The sequence below is a fragment of the Osmia bicornis genome, chromosome 8 (assembly GCF_907164935.1).
Source record: "Osmia bicornis bicornis chromosome 8, iOsmBic2.1, whole genome shotgun sequence".
Lineage (NCBI taxonomy): Eukaryota > Metazoa > Arthropoda > Insecta > Hymenoptera > Megachilidae > Osmia > Osmia bicornis.
In genome coordinates, this window is record NC_060223.1 from 4,153,662 (window position 1) to 4,171,597 (window position 17,936).

Sequence of the window (17,936 nt, forward strand, 5' to 3'; positions counted from 1 at the left end):
TCCGTTGCCGACGCTGGTGTCCCTGGGCCAGTGTTTTTTCTTAATAATTTGAAAACAAAGCTTCAATCAACATTTTCGCAAAGGAAAATGACCTCGGCCAACATCCTCTTCAAGGACTAACACTCTTTCTGGGACACCCTGTATATAGATCTGTGGCCTTCCACCACTTACATATAATCAATCGTTTGCGCGGGAAATTTTGAATTAATATTTACTTCATTAGTCGTACTTTTCAATTTTATATAAAAAATAATTAAAAATCAGATTATTTTGTTTCTAAATCACTTTCAGTATTAAAATTAGGATTTCAAAATTAGGATTTTGAGAATTCCTGTTTTCCCTATTTCGCCATTTTCCCTAGGGAAGCCGACTTTGCTCGCGGGTGTACACTCGTACAACGCATCGTGTTCGTTCGCAGAGCTAACGCGAGCAATTAGTTTTTCCAAGTATCATTTTTAAATAGATCTGACACGACGTTTCAGTGATTAAACGAAACAATTGTACCTTTCGAGAACAACGTCCACCTCCTGTACCGCTATTTTAAGAGAATTTTAGAATTGAAAGCGCGCCTCGAAGGTGCGCGGCGATTATGTCGTCCAACTGGTGACTTCGGAATGATGAAGGTCGTTAAAACAATCCTTGCGTTGGCATCGAATCGAAAATCAAAACGTAGGAAAAATATCATTCGTTTTTCATTATGTACATTTTTCACACGATCTCACCTTTCGAATTCTGTAAAATTAATTTCGAATTATTCAATCAAGGGAGTGCTGGGAAAAGGATCATTTGGAAGATGAAAATTTCGTTTTCTAAGATCGTCTAAGAAATTGCCAACGCGAAGGAAATACCGTGTCGAATCTTTTAGTTTAACGCACCGATCGAATAATCGATTTCATGGATACGATTATTTGCTTTCACCTACTTAGGTCAGGGCAGGTTCCTCGCGAGTTTAAATCAATTATAAGCGGTCAGGATTTTTAATTAACCGCAGCGGAGGTTCTTCTTCAAACGAAAGACAGATACGCGGAAGCTTGTTTTCTGTTCAACGAAAATTCCCTCGGAACAATTAATCAAGGTGTAGCAGTTCATTTAGCGTATCCGACGAATAGTTTTTTCTTACTATTTATTTATTTATACCATTTATATGTACGGTCAGTCATAAACGTTCATAAGCCAAAGAGGCGGAGCTAGTAAAAGGAAGAAATATTACGTGTAAAGTTTCTTTTAGAGCGATTAATGATATTATCGGTTGCTATAGTTGCTACTTATCGACTTACGTAATTAATTACTATCATCCTTAATTTGTCGACTTAGCCAAAAAGATTCTTGTCGAGCGTCTTCGTTAAATAATTCATTCGTCACGTTTGTTCATTGATATTTTTTCATTTGAAGCGTGCGCGCGCGTTCGAAATTGTTGGAATGCGTCGAGTCTGTCGAAGTGAAAGACGAAAAATTTTTTGTAAATTGTATAAAAGGTAGCAAAAGTTGTAAAAGGAACGCGTGAAATGTGCGGAAATAAAATTTTTGTGAAGAACTAACAGTCTCATGTCTATCTCCTGATGAATTTCACATATGTATATAAAAGTAATATATGCAGTAGTAAAATATTTTTATGTAGTTTTAAATGACACATTAAGTCCTTAGAAATGAACGCTATTTTGCTTTTATTATGAATTGAACGTGATTTTTTGATGCGTGCCAATTTTGAGTATCCTATAAGTGCTTTTAACCCTCGGACGCACACCATACTCACTAAAATTTATATGGGATTAGTATGGGGTTCACACGTCATATTAAACATTGCAGCACTTAGGAACAGAATAGTACGCGTTGAGCTTCTACTATTTATGGGGCTATATGTTGAGCAGGAGTATCGAAGGGAGTTCCAAAACAACAACCAAAGTAGTAATGCAATAAAAGGCTTTAATGATACGTTTGATGAAATAAAAATACAGCTCGCGGCACGTTGTCTCCGCTCCGCGTAGTAGTTAAGAAGCGGTGGCGCCTCCGCCGCTCTCCAACCGCGTGTCGTATAGGGGAAAAACAGAATTCCCCAATACTATACTAGTGTAACAGTTTTTAAAAATCGATTTTTTTTGCATATTTTGAAAGCCTATACTCTCTAGAATATCATATTAAAATTTTAAGGTCGAATCTCAAATAATTTAGGAATGGCAGCGTTCTAAAGAGTAACTGCTGGCATGTCAGAAACGCTCTTACCGCCGATGGGTAGCGTTTTTCCCAAAACGGTATTTCTCAAATTTGCTGCAGCTCTAACTCGAATACAAATTATTGCATGAACTAGGATTTTTTTGATTGGATGGAAAATGTCAATTTGGCATTAAAAAAACTACTATTTTTTTAGGTTAAATTCCAAACTTTTCTTCAAAACTTCGCCATTTTGTCAGATTTTGATATTTTTCAAAAATCCTAGTTCATGGTACGGAGGATACCTTCTAATTTAACAGCGTTTTTATTAGACGGCAATCACTGCAGCAGTGGAGCAACTTTTTTTTGGACCCCAGGGAGATAGCGCATAAGTCGCTTGTTTTTTATTATTTTTGTACCAAAAAATTATTATAGATATATGATTTGTAACTAAATACATCCCTGAAGTTTAAAAACATTGAATGTAATATTTCTTTTAAAAAAAATTCCCGAAACTCACCTAATTTTAGAGCGGTCACATTGGTATAGCCCCTTAATGACTGTTACCGATACTGACTCAAAAGATAAGACGGAAAATTTGGTGACAAACTTTTTATCATACGTCACTGAAAACTTTTACGCTCAGATTTGGCTTAGGCTTTAGACATAGGTTTCCCACAAATAAAAACAAAGTTTGCAAAAAGTATTTTTGGTAATTCGAAAATTAAAACTGAAAATTTAGCGTAAAACGTTTTACTATGGCAATGTCATTCACTGCATTAACGACATGGCTGTTTAACGATTGTTCAAAATGCGGGATAATGTTTAAATAAATATAATTGGCTTAAATTTACAATTTTATTTATAACAAGGTGTTATATATCACGGTATAGGAAAATATATATTTCAACTTCTCCGGTATGGTCTAGTGGCTAGGATACCTGGCTTTCACCCAGGAGGCTCGGGTTCGATTCCCGGTACCGGAAAATTATTTTTTCAATTTTTTTATTTCATCATAATCAATTTTCATTTCCTAATACTCCTTTGTATAAAAAACAAAAATAATATTGTTTTTTCATTGCAGCTGTAGTATTTATACAAAACAGCTATTCAAGGGACTAAGTAAGTATTTAAAGTATTTTTGAGAACTTTTTGGAGCACACCATCAAATTGAATGAATTTTGTTTTACTCTGCATAAAATGTAGCTATTGAAAATCATATTTAAAAATTTTTTAGATATTATAATTTAATACCGATATGATTTTTCAAAATAAACATCTCTAAACAATTATTGTTGTGGTGTTGATAGCAAATTAGTGATACGGTTCAATGAAAATCAACAAACTAAAGAAATTTAGAAATTTTATATGGATAGTTATTACATTACTCATAAGGAAGAATAAAATAATAAATAAAAGGGGTGGTCGGCCGAGGCTTAGAAGAGAAATAAAATCATAAATTTTATTCCTCTTTGATGAGCTTGTTAATAAGCGGAAAAAATAAATAAAGTAAATGAAATAAACTCCAAAGGGAAATTAGAAGACGATTATTATTATACTGGTTATGCCCTTTTCGTACGGACCTGAATTCATCATGGGGTGTCAGGGACCCCCAAGCACCGATGACACTCTGCACACGGACATTATGGCATCCGGGGTGTCAGGGACCCCGATGTATAGATAGCGCTCTCTGCATACCGACATATCATCTTGGGGTAGTAGGGACCCCGAAGCACCAGAAACACTCTTTGTATAGCGACAATTTCGTTTCGCAAATTCAGTCGGTAAGCTATTGAGTGGTTTCCATCATCTTTGTATAGATGGCGGGAGAATCGAATTTTAAAAATAATTTAATTTATGGCAGTCTTTTTAAAACACAGGTCTGTCAAACAATTACTTTAATAATTTTTCGGTCTTTTGCTGATTTTGTCTAACTTTTAAAAAATAGAATCAAAAGAAGTAAAAATTGGGTCTTGTCAATTGTCCCCTCGAAAACAAAAGCAGTCCAGTCTTGTTGGATCTGTACTTACTGCTGATAGTGTATTACGAATTCAGAATTTTGTTTACCAGAATTGTATAAACAAAGTATCAAAACCATTCATTGATTTATAAGCAATTCTAACATTGTATTCGATGGAATATAGATAAGGTAAGCAAATTTCTACTTTCCAATATTAATTATTAGAGAATCGTGCCGAATTTGTTGGACCCACGTGTTTGAAGCGTTACCAAACGTTTCGGGTTATGATGATTATTTTATATATAATTTTTTAGTTAAGGAAAGCGCTTTTGCAATCATTACAAGATGCCAGAACCGTTGCCATCGAAACAAAGTAATCGTTCAAGGAGTTCAGCTAATGAAAATGCTGAACCTGGTTTTCACTCTAGAAAACGGAAACATTCTATTACAAACAAAAATGATGTAGTACCAAAGAGATTGTGTGAAGATTCAGAATTGTTGAGTGATTTACAAGATGAGTTTAGACAAGATTCACCTGATGGATTCCATAATTCTTGTCAAAATAATCAATACAGGAATAATATTCCTGATACTTTGATTAGACTTATGTATCAATTGGACTTGTCAGTGCTTTGTACGCTTAGAAAGTCTGCACATGAACACAAATATGCCTCAACCTCCTTAGCATTTGGAGATTCTGAGATTGACAAATTTAGTGATATTGTTCTTCGTTATGAAGAGAAATCCATTCATCTACACATTGAAACTGTAGACAAATATTATGTAGATAACGATATTGGGTATGCTGGGTTGTTCATCAAAGAAAAAGAAAAAAGAAGATTTTATATAAATGATTACTTTGATAGCTTTGTTAAATGTCTAATGCTTAAATTAGATAGTTCATTGAATAATATAGAACATCTTATTATCTATACCAATTCAAGATTGGATCTTACAGAAGAAAAGAAATTAAAACGAGGACGATCCAGAAATTTTTATCCTATCAAATTTGATAATATGAATATAAAGAAACACTATATTTTAAAAGACTTCTTTTTTATAAAGGATAATGTGCGAAAGCGCGGTTTTTATCAGTTTTCACGAGATAAAATAATAAGAGAAGAACTCATAAAACGATTAGAATTATCAGCTGCTATGCAAAAGGCAATAGCAACAAGAACACCCTGTCAAGGTTTTGAAAGAAAAATAAGAGAAGCATTTTTGGATAAATTAGTATTTGCAGTAAATCAGCCTAATAGAGAAGAGTTGAACAGCCTTATTAGAAATAAAATGAAAGAAAACTATGAAGTTCAAGATAATTATAAAACATTACGGAAAAGAATATTACGTACTTTGGCAGTTCCAGGAAAACATAAAAAAATTAGAAATTATGTATCTAGGATTGTATATGAATTTAGTTTATTAATGTCCTTTTTGCATGACATGTTTTTGCACAAAAATATGTTTTCCATAAATTTTGAAGGACAAAGCCGTGATATATCTAACGACATCATCATCAATTATAGAAATAGAATTACTTATGTGAAAGCTCGTGATGCAGATAAGGATATTGACTATAGTAAATTGTTTCCCTCTAAACAGAAAGAGGAGAATACGTTTTCTATTAATAAACATTTTGCACTTTTTGTTGAAGAGTTACAGCATGGTATAAGATATTTTATTATCTACACTAATGCCAATCTAATGCTTACAGAAGAGAAGACATTAAAAAATGGGAAACCCGAAGATTTTTGTCCTTTAAAATTTGTTAACATAGATATTCAAAAGAAAAGATATAAAATTTTAAGAAATTGTACCTGTATAAATGGGAATGATCTTTATAAATTTGCACAAGAAGAAACAACAAGAGAGAATGTTCTAAATCTACTAAAGCTTCCGCCTTTTCTGCAAAAAGAAAAGGAAGAAGGATGTCTTTCCAATGAGAATGAAAAGGAAATAAAAGTTAAATTTTTGGATAGATTAATATTTGCAGTTAATCAACATGATAAGAAAAAATTGAAAAGTGTTATTAGGAATGAAGTGAATAAGTTTGATGTTCCATATAATCATGAAGAATTACGTGAAATAACGTTACGTTGGTTAGAGTCTCATGAATTTGGTCATATTACAAAGGGAATGATGGAAAAACTTTTAGAAGATATAAAAAATAATAGATCTAGTTATCAGAAGACTCAGAATAGGGATATTAATGAAGAAATTAATTTTGCTAAAACTGTAGTTGGTAGACAAGGAACATCTACATTTCATCAGTTTTTAAATTATCTAATTAAAGGTGAAGGAAAAAGAAGTCTAGAAGTTCTGAAAAGAAACGGAATAGTTCTCACTAGCATGTCCAGTATTTTGAGCAGATCAGGAGGCACTGCTATACATGCTTTTAAAGGACTATATAATCTTTGGTTTGATGAAAAAGAAGATAAAACACGATACCTGCAAACTCTAGAAAGAGTCGGAGTAAATCTAGCTACTATGTCTGGTATTTTGAGTGGAGCAGCAAATAGTGCTGTGAGTTCTTTCAAAGGATTATATGATCTTTGGTTTAATAAAGAAGGGAATAAAACACAATATTTAAAGACTCTAGAAAAAGAAGGATTAAAACTAACTACCATGTCCAGTATTTTAAACAGAGCTGGAATTACAGCTCCGACAGCTTTTAAAGATTTATATGACCTTTGGTTTGATCAGAAAGGAAATAAAACACTATATTTAACAACTCTGGAGAAAGGAGGAATAAATTTGGTTACTATGTCCAGTATTTTAAGTGGAGCAGGAAGTAAAGCTTCCACTGCATTTAAGGACTTGTATGACCTCTGGTTCGATGAAAAAGGAAATAAAACACAATATTTAAAGACTCTAGAAAAAGAGGGAATTAATTTGGCTAATATGTCGAGTATGTTAAATGGGGCAGGAGTTAAGGCTCCTATGGCTTTTAAACAGTTATATGATCTATGGTTTGACGCTGAAGGAAATAAAACTCACTGTTTAAAAACTCTAGAGAAGGAAGGAATTAATCTGGCTAATATGTCTAGTATTTTAAGTAGAGCAGCAGCTAATGCTTCAAAAGCTTTTAAAGGATTATATGATTTGTGGTTCGATGCAGAAGGAAATAAAACGCAATATTTAAGAACTCTAGAAAAAGAAGGAATAAAACTAGGTAATATGTCTAGTATTTTGCATGGAGCAGGAGCTAATGCTTCAAAAGCTTTCAAAGACTTATATGATATTTGGTTTGATGAAGAAGGGAATAAAACACAATATTTAAAACCTCTAAAAGAAGAAGGAATAAATCTAACTAATATGTCCAGTATTTTAAGTAGGGCAGGAGCTAATGCGGCAAAAGCATTTGAAGTCTTATATGATCTTTGGTTTGATGAAGAAGGGAATAAAACACAACATTTAAAAGTCATGGAAGAAAAAGGAATGAATCTAACTAATGTGTCTAGTATCTTAGGTGGAGCAGGATCGAATGCTGCAAAAGCTTTTAAAGACTTATGTGATCTTTGGTTTGATGAAGAAGGAAATAAAACAAAATATTTAGAAGCTCTAGAAGAAAACGGAATAAATCTAGCTAATATGTCCAGTATTTTGCATAAGGCAGGTTCTAATGCTTCAAAAGCTTTTAAATGTTTACATGATCTTTGGTTTGATAAAAACGGAAATAAAACACAATCTTTAAAAGCTCTAGAAGAAAACGGAATAAATTTAACTAATATATCCAGTATTTTGAATGGAGCAGGATTTAATGCTGCAAAAGCTTTTAAAGAACTATACAATACATTTTGTGATGAAGAAGGAAATAAAAAAGAACATTTAAAACATTTTATTAAGAGAAAAGGCTTTACGATTCATAACTTATCTGGTATATTAAGTGGAACTGGAGCTAATGTTAAAGATGCTTTTGAAAAATTGCATGATGTTTTTTTTAATGACGACGGAGAAAGAACAGAACTTTTAGATGATTTCTATAAAGTAGGCTTTGTGCCAAGTAACTTATCCGCTATATTATGTGGAACAGGAGTTCGTGCTTCTTCTATTTTAAAAAGATTGCATAGCGTTTGTTTTAATAAGGAAAGAGAAAGAACAAAACTTTTAGATGATTTCTACAAGGCCAATTTCAGCCCTGGTGCTTTATGCAGTATATTAAGTGGAACGGCGAATAGTTTAGAAGAATTTTATAATTTTTGTTTTATAGCAGAGACGCAAAAGTATTTAAGTCATTTCTTAAATGAGAAAGAAGGTTTTACAGCCAGTGGTTTATGTAAGATATTGCATGGAGCCAGAACTAATATTTGTTCTGCTTTAAAAGATTTTCATGATGTTTGTTTTGATGAGGAAGGAAACAGAGCACAGCTTTTAGATGATTTCTATAATGCCGGTTTTAGGCCGAGTGATTTATCCAATATATTGTGTTTAGCAGGAAATAGAGCCACTTTTATTTTAAGAAATTTTCATAAATTTTGTTTTAATAAAGAAAATTATTTAGATCACTTCTTAGCAGAGAAAGAACTTTTTACGCCGAAAAATCTATCTATGATATTAGATGGGGTAGGAATCAATATTTGTCCTATTTTTGAAAAATTGCACAATCTTTGTTTTGATAAGGCAGGAAACAAAACAAAATATTTAAAAAATCTTATTAATAAAGGTCATAAAAAAAATGAGATGTGCAAGATATTGCACAAAGCAGTTAGAGCTTCTTCTATCTCTTTAAATGATGAAGAAAAGTAACTGGACTTAGATAATAAAAACGAGCCTTTGGAATAAAAGTAGCAAAAAGCAAAAAATCAATCCAGTACAAAGTAATTTTAGTTTTTATGAGAGAAAAGCCGAAGAAATAAATAGTTTACAACAGAAACGTGATCTGAGGAAAAGCATAAAAAGGAAATTCAGTCTGTAAGTTGTTTACATAGTAGTTTCCACCGTTTTTGTATAGATGGTATGAGGAGTGAACCCGGGGGTGTCTGGGACCCCTTAAATTATGGCCCCTTCAGAACGAAAACATGTCTACTCTTTTATTATCTCTAGTCTTTCAAAGAAAAACTGTGGCGACCTCTAGCTCGGTCGGTAAACCCCGCCGGAGAGTACATTTCCGGTGAAGTTTTCCCTCCAAAAGTCGATCGCTATATATTTCCGGCGTGGGTGAAATTTTTCTATGATAGCGGAAAAGCTTCCTATAAGGGCCGCCGAAGTGTGCACTCTGTCGCGAATGTGTTCTTATAGTCATAGGTGTGAAATTTCGTATTTTTATATATTTCTAATAATTGTTAATCGTAAACTATAGTTTAAGGGGCTGAACTTTAGCAAATCCGCTAAAAATGTCAAACTTTACACGCTTATAACTTTTTAACCATTGGATTCCTAAAGTTAAGATTTGCATTTTCAGATTCTACGCATCCAAAACTATGGACTAAAAAAAGATACCGAAAATTTTGAATCCGGTAAAGTAAAGTTTACCCAAACATTTAAACCTATTGGGTGTATATATATCATTTTCCTCCGCGGGTAAAACAGTACGTAGGCGTGATAGGATACGCTACAAAACCATACGCCACACGCTATCTTTCGTGTTATTATAGAAACTATACTCCCTATATATATACATACAATTTTGTGTTTACCTGAATTTTATAAACAAAGTATGAAAACCATTCATGGGTTAATAAGCAATTCTAACATTGTACTTAACGGAATATAGACAAGGTAAGCAAATTTTTACTCTCCTATATTAACTATTAGAGAATCGTGCCAGGTTCGTTGGACCCATGTGTTTGAAGCGTTACCAAACGTTTCGGGTTATGATGATTATTTTATATGTAATTTTTTAGTTAAGGAAAGCGCTTTTGCAATCATTACAAGATGCCAGAACCATTGCCATCGAAACAAAATAATCGTTCAAGGAGTTCAGCTAATGAAAATGCTGAACCTGGTTTTCACTCTAGAAAACGGAAACATTCTGTTACAGACAAAAATGATATAGTACCAAAGAGATTGTGTGAAGATTCAGAATTGCTGAGTGATTTACAAGATGAGTTTAGACAAGATTCACCTGATGAATTCCATAATCCTTGTCAAAATGATCAATACAGGAATAATATTCCTGATACTTTGATTAGGCTTATGTATCAATTGGACTTGTCAGTACTTTGTACGCTTAGAAAGTCTGCACATGAACACAAATATGCCTCAACCTCCTTAGCATTTGGAGATTCTGAGATTGACAAATTTAGTGATATTGTTCTTCGTTATGAAGAGAAATCCATTCATCTACACATTGAAACTGTAGACAAATATTATGTAGATAACGATATTGGGTATGCTGGATTGTTCACCAAAGAAAAAGAAAAAAGAAGATTTTATATAAATGATTACTTTGATAGCTTTGTTAAATATCTAATGTCTAAATTAGATAGTTCATTGAATAATATAAAATATCTTATTATCTATACCAATTCAGGATTGGATCTTACAGAAGAAAAGAAATTAAAACGAGGACGATCCAGAAATTTTTATCCTTTTAAATTTGATAATATGAATATGAAGGAACACTATATTTTAAAACACTTCTTTTTTATAAAAGATAGTGTGCGAGAGCGTGGTTTTTATCAGTTTTCACGAGATAAGATAATAAGAGAAGAACTCTTAAAGCGATTAGAATTCTCAGCTATTATGCAAAAGGCAATAGCAAAAAGAACACCCTGTCAAGGTTTTGAAAGAAAGATAAAAGAAGCATTTTTGGATAAATTAGTATTTGCAGTAAATCAGCCTAATAGAGAAGAGTTGAACAGCCTTATTAGAAATAAAATAAAAAAAAACATTGAAATTGAAGATAATTATAAAACATTACAAAAAAAAATATTACGTACTTTGGCAGTTCCAGGAAAACATAAAAAAATTAGAAATTATGTATCTAGGATTGTATATGAATTCAGTTTATTAATGTCCTTTTTGCATGACATGTTTTTGCACAAAAATATGTTTTCCATAAATTTTGAAGGACAAAGCCCTGATATATCTAACGACATCATCATCAATTATAGAAATAGAATTACTTATGTGAAAGCTCATGATGCAGATAAGGATATTGACTATAGTAAATTGTTTCCCTCGAAACAGGAAGTGGAGAATACGTTTTCTATTAATAAACATTTTGGACTTTTTGTTGAAGAGTTACAGCATGGTATAAGATATTTTATTATCTATACTAATGCCAATCTAATGCTTACAGAAGAAAAGACATTAAAAAATGGGAAACCCGAAGATTTTTATCCTTTAAAATTTGATAACATAGATATTCAAAAGAAAAGATATAAAATTTTAAGAAATTGTACCTGTATAAATGGGAATGATCTTTATAAATTTTCACAAGAAGAAACAACAAGAGAGAATGTTCTAAATCTACTAAAGCTTCCGCCTTTTCTGCAAAAAGAGAAGGAAGAAGGATGTCTTTCCGATGAAAATGAAAAGGAAATAAAAGTTAAATTTTTGGATAGACTAATATTTGCAGTTAATCAATACGATAAGAAAAAATTGAAAAGTGTTATTGGGAATGAGGTGAATAAGTTTGATGTTCCATATAATCATGAAGAATTACGTGAAATAACGTTACGTTGGTTAGAGTCTCATGAATTTGGTCATATTACAAAGGGAATGATGGAAAAACTTTTAGAAGATATAAAAAATAATAGATCTAGTTATCAGAAGACTCAGAATAGGGATATTAATGAAGAAATTAATTTTGCTAAAAGTGTAGTTGGTAGACAAGGAACACCTACATTTCATCAGTTTTTAAATTATCTAATTAAAGGTGAAGGAAAAAGAAATCTAGAAGTTCTGAAAAGAAACAGAATAGATCTCACTAGCATGTCCAGTATTTTGAATAGATCAGGAGGCACTGCTATACATGCTTTTAAAGGACTATATAATCTTTGGTTTGATGAAAAAGAAAATAAAACACGATACCTGCAAACTCTAGAAAGAGTCGGAGTAAATCTAGCTACTATGTCTGGTATTTTGAATGGAGCAGCAAATAGTGCTGTGAGTGCTTTCAAAGGATTATATGATCTTTGGTTTAATAAAGAAGGGAATAAAACACAATATTTAAAGACTCTAGAAAAAGAAGGATTAAAACTAACTAACATGTCCAGTATTTTAAACAGAGCTGGAATTACAGCTCCTACAGCTTTTAAAGATTTATATGACCTTTGGTTTGATCAGAAAGGAAATAAAACACAATATTTAACAACTCTGGAGAAAGGAGGAATAAATTTGGTTACTATGTCCAGTATTTTAAGTGGAGCAGGAAGTAAAGCTTCCACTGCATTTAAGGATTTATATGACCTCTGGTTCGATGAAAAAGGAAATAAAACACAATATTTAAAGACTCTAGAAAAAGAGGGAATTAATCTGGCTAATATGTCGAGTATATTAAATGGGGCAGGAGTTAAAGCTCCTATAGCTTTTAAACAGTTATATGATCTATGGTTTGACGCAGAAGGAAATAAAACTCACTGTTTAAAAACTCTAGAGAAGGAAGGAGTTAATCTGGCTAATATGTCTAGTATTTTAAGTAGAGCAGCAGCTAATGCTTCAAAAGCTTTTAAAGGATTATATGATTTGTGGTTCGATGCAGAAGGAAATAAAACGCAATATTTAAGAACTCTAGAAAAAGAAGGAATAAGCGTGGTCAGTATATCTAGTATTTTGCATGGAGCAGCTGGTAATGCTACAAAAGCTTTTGAAGAATTATATAACACCTTTTTTGATGAACAAGGAAATAAAAAACAACATTTAAAACACTTTCTCGAAGGAGAAGATGAGAAAAACAGTTTTACACTGGCTAATCTGTCTAGTATATTAAATGGAGCAGGAGCTAATCCCCAAGATGCTTTTGAAAAATTACATAGTGCCTGTTTCAATAAGGAAGGAAAAAGAAAAAAACTTTTAGATGATTTTTATAATGCAAATTTTAAAGCGAGTCATATATCTTGTATGTTATGTGGATCAGGCGTCCGTGCTTCCGCTGTTATAAAAAAATTCCATAGTGTCTATTTCGATCCCAAAGGGAAACGATCAAAACTTCTGGCTGATTTCTATGAGATTGGTTTTACGCCCGGTGATTTATGCAATATATTGAGCGGAGCGGTAGACAATTTAGAAAAGTTTCACAACTTTTGTTTTGTAGCAGAAACTAAAAAGTATTTAAATAATTTCTTAAATGAGGAAGGTTTTACAGTGAGTGGTTTATGTAACATATTGCACGGAGCAAGAGGTAATGTTTGTCCTGCTTTGAAAGAACTTTCTACTGTTTGTTTTGATGAGACAGGAAACAAAACACAGCTTTTAAATGATTTCTATGAGGCAGGTTTCACACCTAATGATTTAATCCGTATACTGTCTATGACAGGAAATAATGCTGGTTCTGTTTTGAGAAATTTTCACAAGTCTTGTTTTAACGAGAAAAATTATTTAAATCACTTTTTAGTTAAAAGAAGACTTTTTACGCTGAAAGATTTATGCGAGATATTACACGGAGCAGGAATTACTACTTCTAGTGTTTTTGAAAAATTACATGATCTTTGTTTTGATGAGACAGGAAAAAAAACTAAATATTTCAAGAATCTTATGAAATATGATGGAGATCAAGCGTTTGATGTATTATATGAGAAAGTTAGGAAAGCTCCTTATAAGGGTTTGTTATTATCTAAATAACAAAACAGGAATGTAAATACCTCTTTAAAAAGTAAACGGTCAAAAGTGACCTTACATAACATACCATGTTAAATAAATGTGCATTAAAGACTGATTTAAACCTTTGTTTAAATCTATTATACTAATCTGTAAATACAAATTTCCATTTGTAATATATTTTCTATAATAAAAATATTCTCGTTACCAAGGTAATGAATAAACAACGATTACAATCGATTTAATAAACCGCCTTCCATCTTTCATCCCCTTCCGAAAGCGAGTTCAGTGAAGAAAATTCATCACTCTGCACCATGTCTGATTTAGCAAAGAATTTATTAACCCAATATTACGGTCTTGGTACAGGATCAAACGGTAAAAGATTTTTATCTATTCATCAAAGTGTTGAAAATATAAAACGCGATGAAGAAATACAGGTTATCGAGCAAACCTCTTCAACGAACGAGGAAAAGTCTTCTGACGAAGAATCTCAGGTAGAAAGTCTTCAACCTTTATTCCCTAATTATCTGTATAACCTTTATTTAATTTCCTAAAATTTGTATCATTAGAAAGACAATAATGAATGTCGAAAACTCAGCGTTGCAAATAATTCGTATCCTCCTTCATCCGAAGTTTATGATGACATAGAGGACGCGTATGATTTCGATGAAAATCTCGATGATTTTGAATCAAATATGGACGATTTTGCTGAAAATACGCAGTCTTCTATTACAAATGATCAATCATCAAACGCTATTAAAGAAACAGTTGAGGATTCAGGTGAAGACAAATTAATTAAATCTTATAATGTACAAGGCCGGCCCTGGGCCTAGGCAGACTAGACAGCCGCCTAGGACCCCCCCAAGGTCTAGGGGCCCCATAAGACGATTTTACGTCTAAGAATGCAAGAAGAGTAATGTTCACTTGAATATTAATCGATGTAAATGCAAATCTAAATTAGTTATACAAACTTTAATGTTAATTTTATACATTTTATTTGAGGTACTTTTTTTATGTCATATACAGGATGTTCAAAATTTTAAGAGGTGATTCTAGGGATCAAAATAAGACGAAAATCAAGAGTAACGAAATAGCGTTTACGGCTTTATTTTCCAGTAATTAACGTTTAAAAATTCGAGTAAAAAGCGCCTGAATCCTGCAATCCGCCCAGCACCGACGATTGAACGTCAGGTCAGCAGGGGTCGGTACAGTCATAACGAAGAATCGAAGCCGAATGCTGCAGTGCCGAGAAACAGAATAGCACGAGGTAAGTTTCTACTATTCGACAATTCTTGGTTATGACCGTACCTTCCCTGCTGATCTGACATTCAGTCGTCAGTGCTGGGCGAATTGCAGGTTTCAGGCGCTTTTTACTCGAATTTTTAAACGTTAATTACTGGAAAACAAAGCCGCAAACGCTATTTCGTTATTTTTGCCCACCTGTTGTCGAATACCCTGTATAAAGGGGCCCTTTTACGGAGCTCGCCTCGGATCCCGAAATCTCAGGGCCGGCCCTGATAATGTACAAACATTGTTATTGAAAATTTAGTTTAAACTATTTCTATTGCAGAAGCGAATGATTCAAAAAATACAAATGAAAATGATATGAGTCTAACATTTATCGAGGACGCTTTTCCGGACAGTGGTTCAGATACTTCCACTACACTAAACAAATCGGAGAAATCTTCGCGAACTGATACAAATCTGCCAGTACCTAAGAAAGAGCCAATATGTAATCAAACATTTGTAGATTTCTCTGGCACTGAATTAACACAATTTCCAAGTGAAATATTAATAAAATTTCCATACATAAGGGTATCTTACCTTTCCAAGTAATCTTGCTAAAATATTATCAAGATTCACGATTGTTTTTTAGTTATTATTAAAATTGTATTATTATTTATAGATGTTATACGTGGCAGATAACGATTTGACCGAACTTCCAGCTGATATTTTTACCTCCTTGAGATATCTTGAATGGCTGGACGCGAGGAACAATAGCCTATCCTCTCTATCGGCTACCATTAAATTCCATACGTGCTTAGAAACTCTCCTGCTTCAGAGAAACAAAATTGAAAATTTACCGTTAGAACTCTGTAAGCTAATAATTAAATATACGACTCTACAAGACATAATTCTTTCAAGTACAGACGACAATTTCGATGGAAACAAATTTTTCACGCAAAAACGAGCCTGGTGGCCTGCCAAAAACTGTTAATCTCGTAATATTTCAGGCACTTTGCCAAAACTGAAAACCCTTCAGGTGGCACAAAACCCACTTATCACGCCCCCGCAAGATGTCGTGGCTTCAGGTTATTCGGCTATTCTTGAATTTTTGCGGATCGAATGGAACAATGCCCACCCTGAAGAGCGAGTTGAGTTCAAGGAAAGTGAGTGGCTGCGTTTTTGCACTTGCGCCAGAAAAATAAATTTTAAAATAAAAATTATACCATTTTTCAGATAAAATTGAGCCGAAACTGTCGACGATTCTTTGCTATCAGTCTCCTCGAAGAAATAAAAAGAAAATTGTGCCATTAAAAAGTGCAGTACGTAACAGAGATCCCTCTACAGTAGAGAAACGCAAATCTTACAAGCCTAGTAGCAGGTACTACGACGAAAAAGTATTTTCAATTAATAATTGTCTCCCAACGATAACTGGTTTAACAATTAACAAAAGAACAAAGCGCACTTTCTTAAAACCTTCAGAAAATTTTCAGAATAAGATTGATATTCCAATCAACGACGACATAGATGAGATTAATGATAAAGTTTTGCGTTTAATGGGTCCTTCACCCAGATCGCTTTATGTGAGAAATAATGTAAAAATTTTGAAAACTTATCAAAGGTCCTTGAAAAGAGAATGTAGGAACACTGATGGGTTTGATCAATCTGACCCTATAAAAGTAGAGAATAAGATTTTCTTTAGAGAGAATAAAAAATATAAGAATAATGTAAAGAATGTAGAACGTGTTTTTGATATTGTTACAAAAGATGGAAAGAGATTTAAATTGAATCCAATGAGATTGAACGATTCAGACTGGATGTTGTCGTGTCTGGAAAATTATGTAGGAATAAATAAGTAGCTAGATTGTTTATATAATTAAAATCGTTTAAAGATTTGTTAGAAATAAAAATGTTGAATATTTTATAGTCTATAGATAATAATCTTGTAAATTAGAGAAATATTATGTATTTAATTGAACATTTTTTTTCCTGTAATTCAGGTGTGAAAATAAAGGCGCAAATATTTCACTGGAATATCGTTCGCTTTTGTTTTCCAAAATAAAAGAATGGTTTGATAAACAAACGTTAATACTACAAAAAGTAAAGTAAGAACAAATAATTCTATCTTCTTTTTACAAGTTGTGTAAAATATACTAATGTATATAAATAATGATAGGGATGAAAATGTTTTAAAAAAATGGAGGAGAGATAAGAGAAGTTTTAGTATTTCCATGGAAAAGGCGATGAAAAGAAGTGAAGGTATTTTAACAAAATTTCAAATTGAAAAATTTAACTTATTGTTAAATAAATTTTCATAGATGATATTCCTTTTGGATTTGATCTGGAAGATTATGCACCCATATTTAGGCATAATTTAAAATCGGTGAGAATTATTTTCATCACCTCATCTTTAGTTCACGTATCATATTTTTAATTTATTTGGATTGATTGAAATTATAGAATAATCAAAGGGGATCAAAGATAAAAAGGAAACAAAAATTCGTTCCACCAACGTGAGTGAAAATTGTTTGGTTTTGAGTGAAAAATTAATTCAATTCAAACATTAATTCTTTGCAGGGATATTAACAAGAAAATTAATGAATTGTTGAAATCTTTAAACGAACTTGAAGTTAAAGATGCACATACAACCTCGCCAAGAACTAAACAAAATTTGTTTAAAAATGAAATAGAAAAGGTATACAGCACTCTGTTTTCATCTGATGAAAACAAGATACTAATTGTAGAGAAAGAGTATGTTTGATAAATCACCTTCTGTTTAAAATTCCAGATACTACAATTCCAAAATGAAATCCAGAACTTGAGAAAATATAATGACGTCGCAACAGTGCCACTGAAAAAATTAAATAAATTGCAATGATATGAATATCACCCTTCATTACAA

General features: G+C 32.4%; 2 protein-coding genes and 1 non-coding gene across 5 annotated transcripts; all 3 read left to right on the forward strand.

Annotated features, from left to right (window-relative positions):
• Positions 1–3,062: 3,062 nt before the first annotated feature.
• On the forward strand, positions 3,063–3,134 carry Trnae-uuc. The gene has a single exon. It is a non-coding gene; the product is annotated as a tRNA-Glu (tRNA).
• An 884-nt stretch (positions 3,135–4,018) lies between these two features.
• LOC114878166 lies at positions 4,019–14,040 on the forward strand. 3 transcript variants are annotated; one of them, XM_046286917.1, is made up of 3 exons: positions 4,019–4,297; positions 9,510–9,826; positions 9,952–14,040. In XM_046286917.1, the coding sequence occupies exon 3, from the start codon at positions 9,983–9,985 to the stop codon at positions 13,832–13,834; it is 3,852 nt and encodes a 1,283-aa protein (XP_046142873.1). In that variant the 5' UTR covers positions 4,019–4,297; positions 9,510–9,826; positions 9,952–9,982; the 3' UTR covers positions 13,835–14,040. The 3 variants fall into 3 exon arrangements, with proteins under 3 accessions (XP_046142873.1, XP_046142872.1, XP_029047480.2); XM_046286916.1 differs by lacking the exon at positions 9,952–14,040 and adding an exon at positions 4,423–9,019; XM_029191647.2 differs by lacking the exon at positions 4,019–4,297 and adding an exon at positions 9,214–9,352.
• Positions 14,041–14,085: 45 nt separating this feature from the next.
• On the forward strand, positions 14,086–17,912 carry LOC114878169 (plant intracellular Ras-group-related LRR protein 9-like). Its single transcript, XM_029191652.2, has 12 exons — positions 14,086–14,304; positions 14,380–14,590; positions 15,381–15,625; positions 15,717–15,906; positions 16,045–16,200; positions 16,271–16,415; positions 17,035–17,139; positions 17,211–17,293; positions 17,353–17,417; positions 17,495–17,547; positions 17,612–17,729; positions 17,823–17,912. The coding sequence occupies exons 1-12, from the start codon at positions 14,125–14,127 to the stop codon at positions 17,910–17,912; spliced, it is 1,641 nt and encodes a 546-aa protein (XP_029047485.2). The 5' UTR covers positions 14,086–14,124.
• The last annotated feature ends 24 nt before the right edge of the window (positions 17,913–17,936 follow it).

Coding starts and splice junctions, on each gene's coding strand:
- LOC114878169 (XM_029191652.2), top strand. CDS start 14,125: ATGTCTGATTTAGCAAAGAATTTATTAACCCAATATTACGGTCTTGGT. Junction 14,305..14,379: donor CTTCTGACGAAGAATCTCAG/GTAGAAAGTCTT, acceptor TTGTATCATTAG/AAAGACAATAATGAATGTCG. Junction 17,140..17,210: donor TTAATACTACAAAAAGTAAA/GTAAGAACAAAT, acceptor AAATAATGATAG/GGATGAAAATGTTTTAAAAA.
- LOC114878166 (XM_046286916.1), top strand. CDS start 4,454: ATGCCAGAACCGTTGCCATCGAAACAAAGTAATCGTTCAAGGAGTTCA.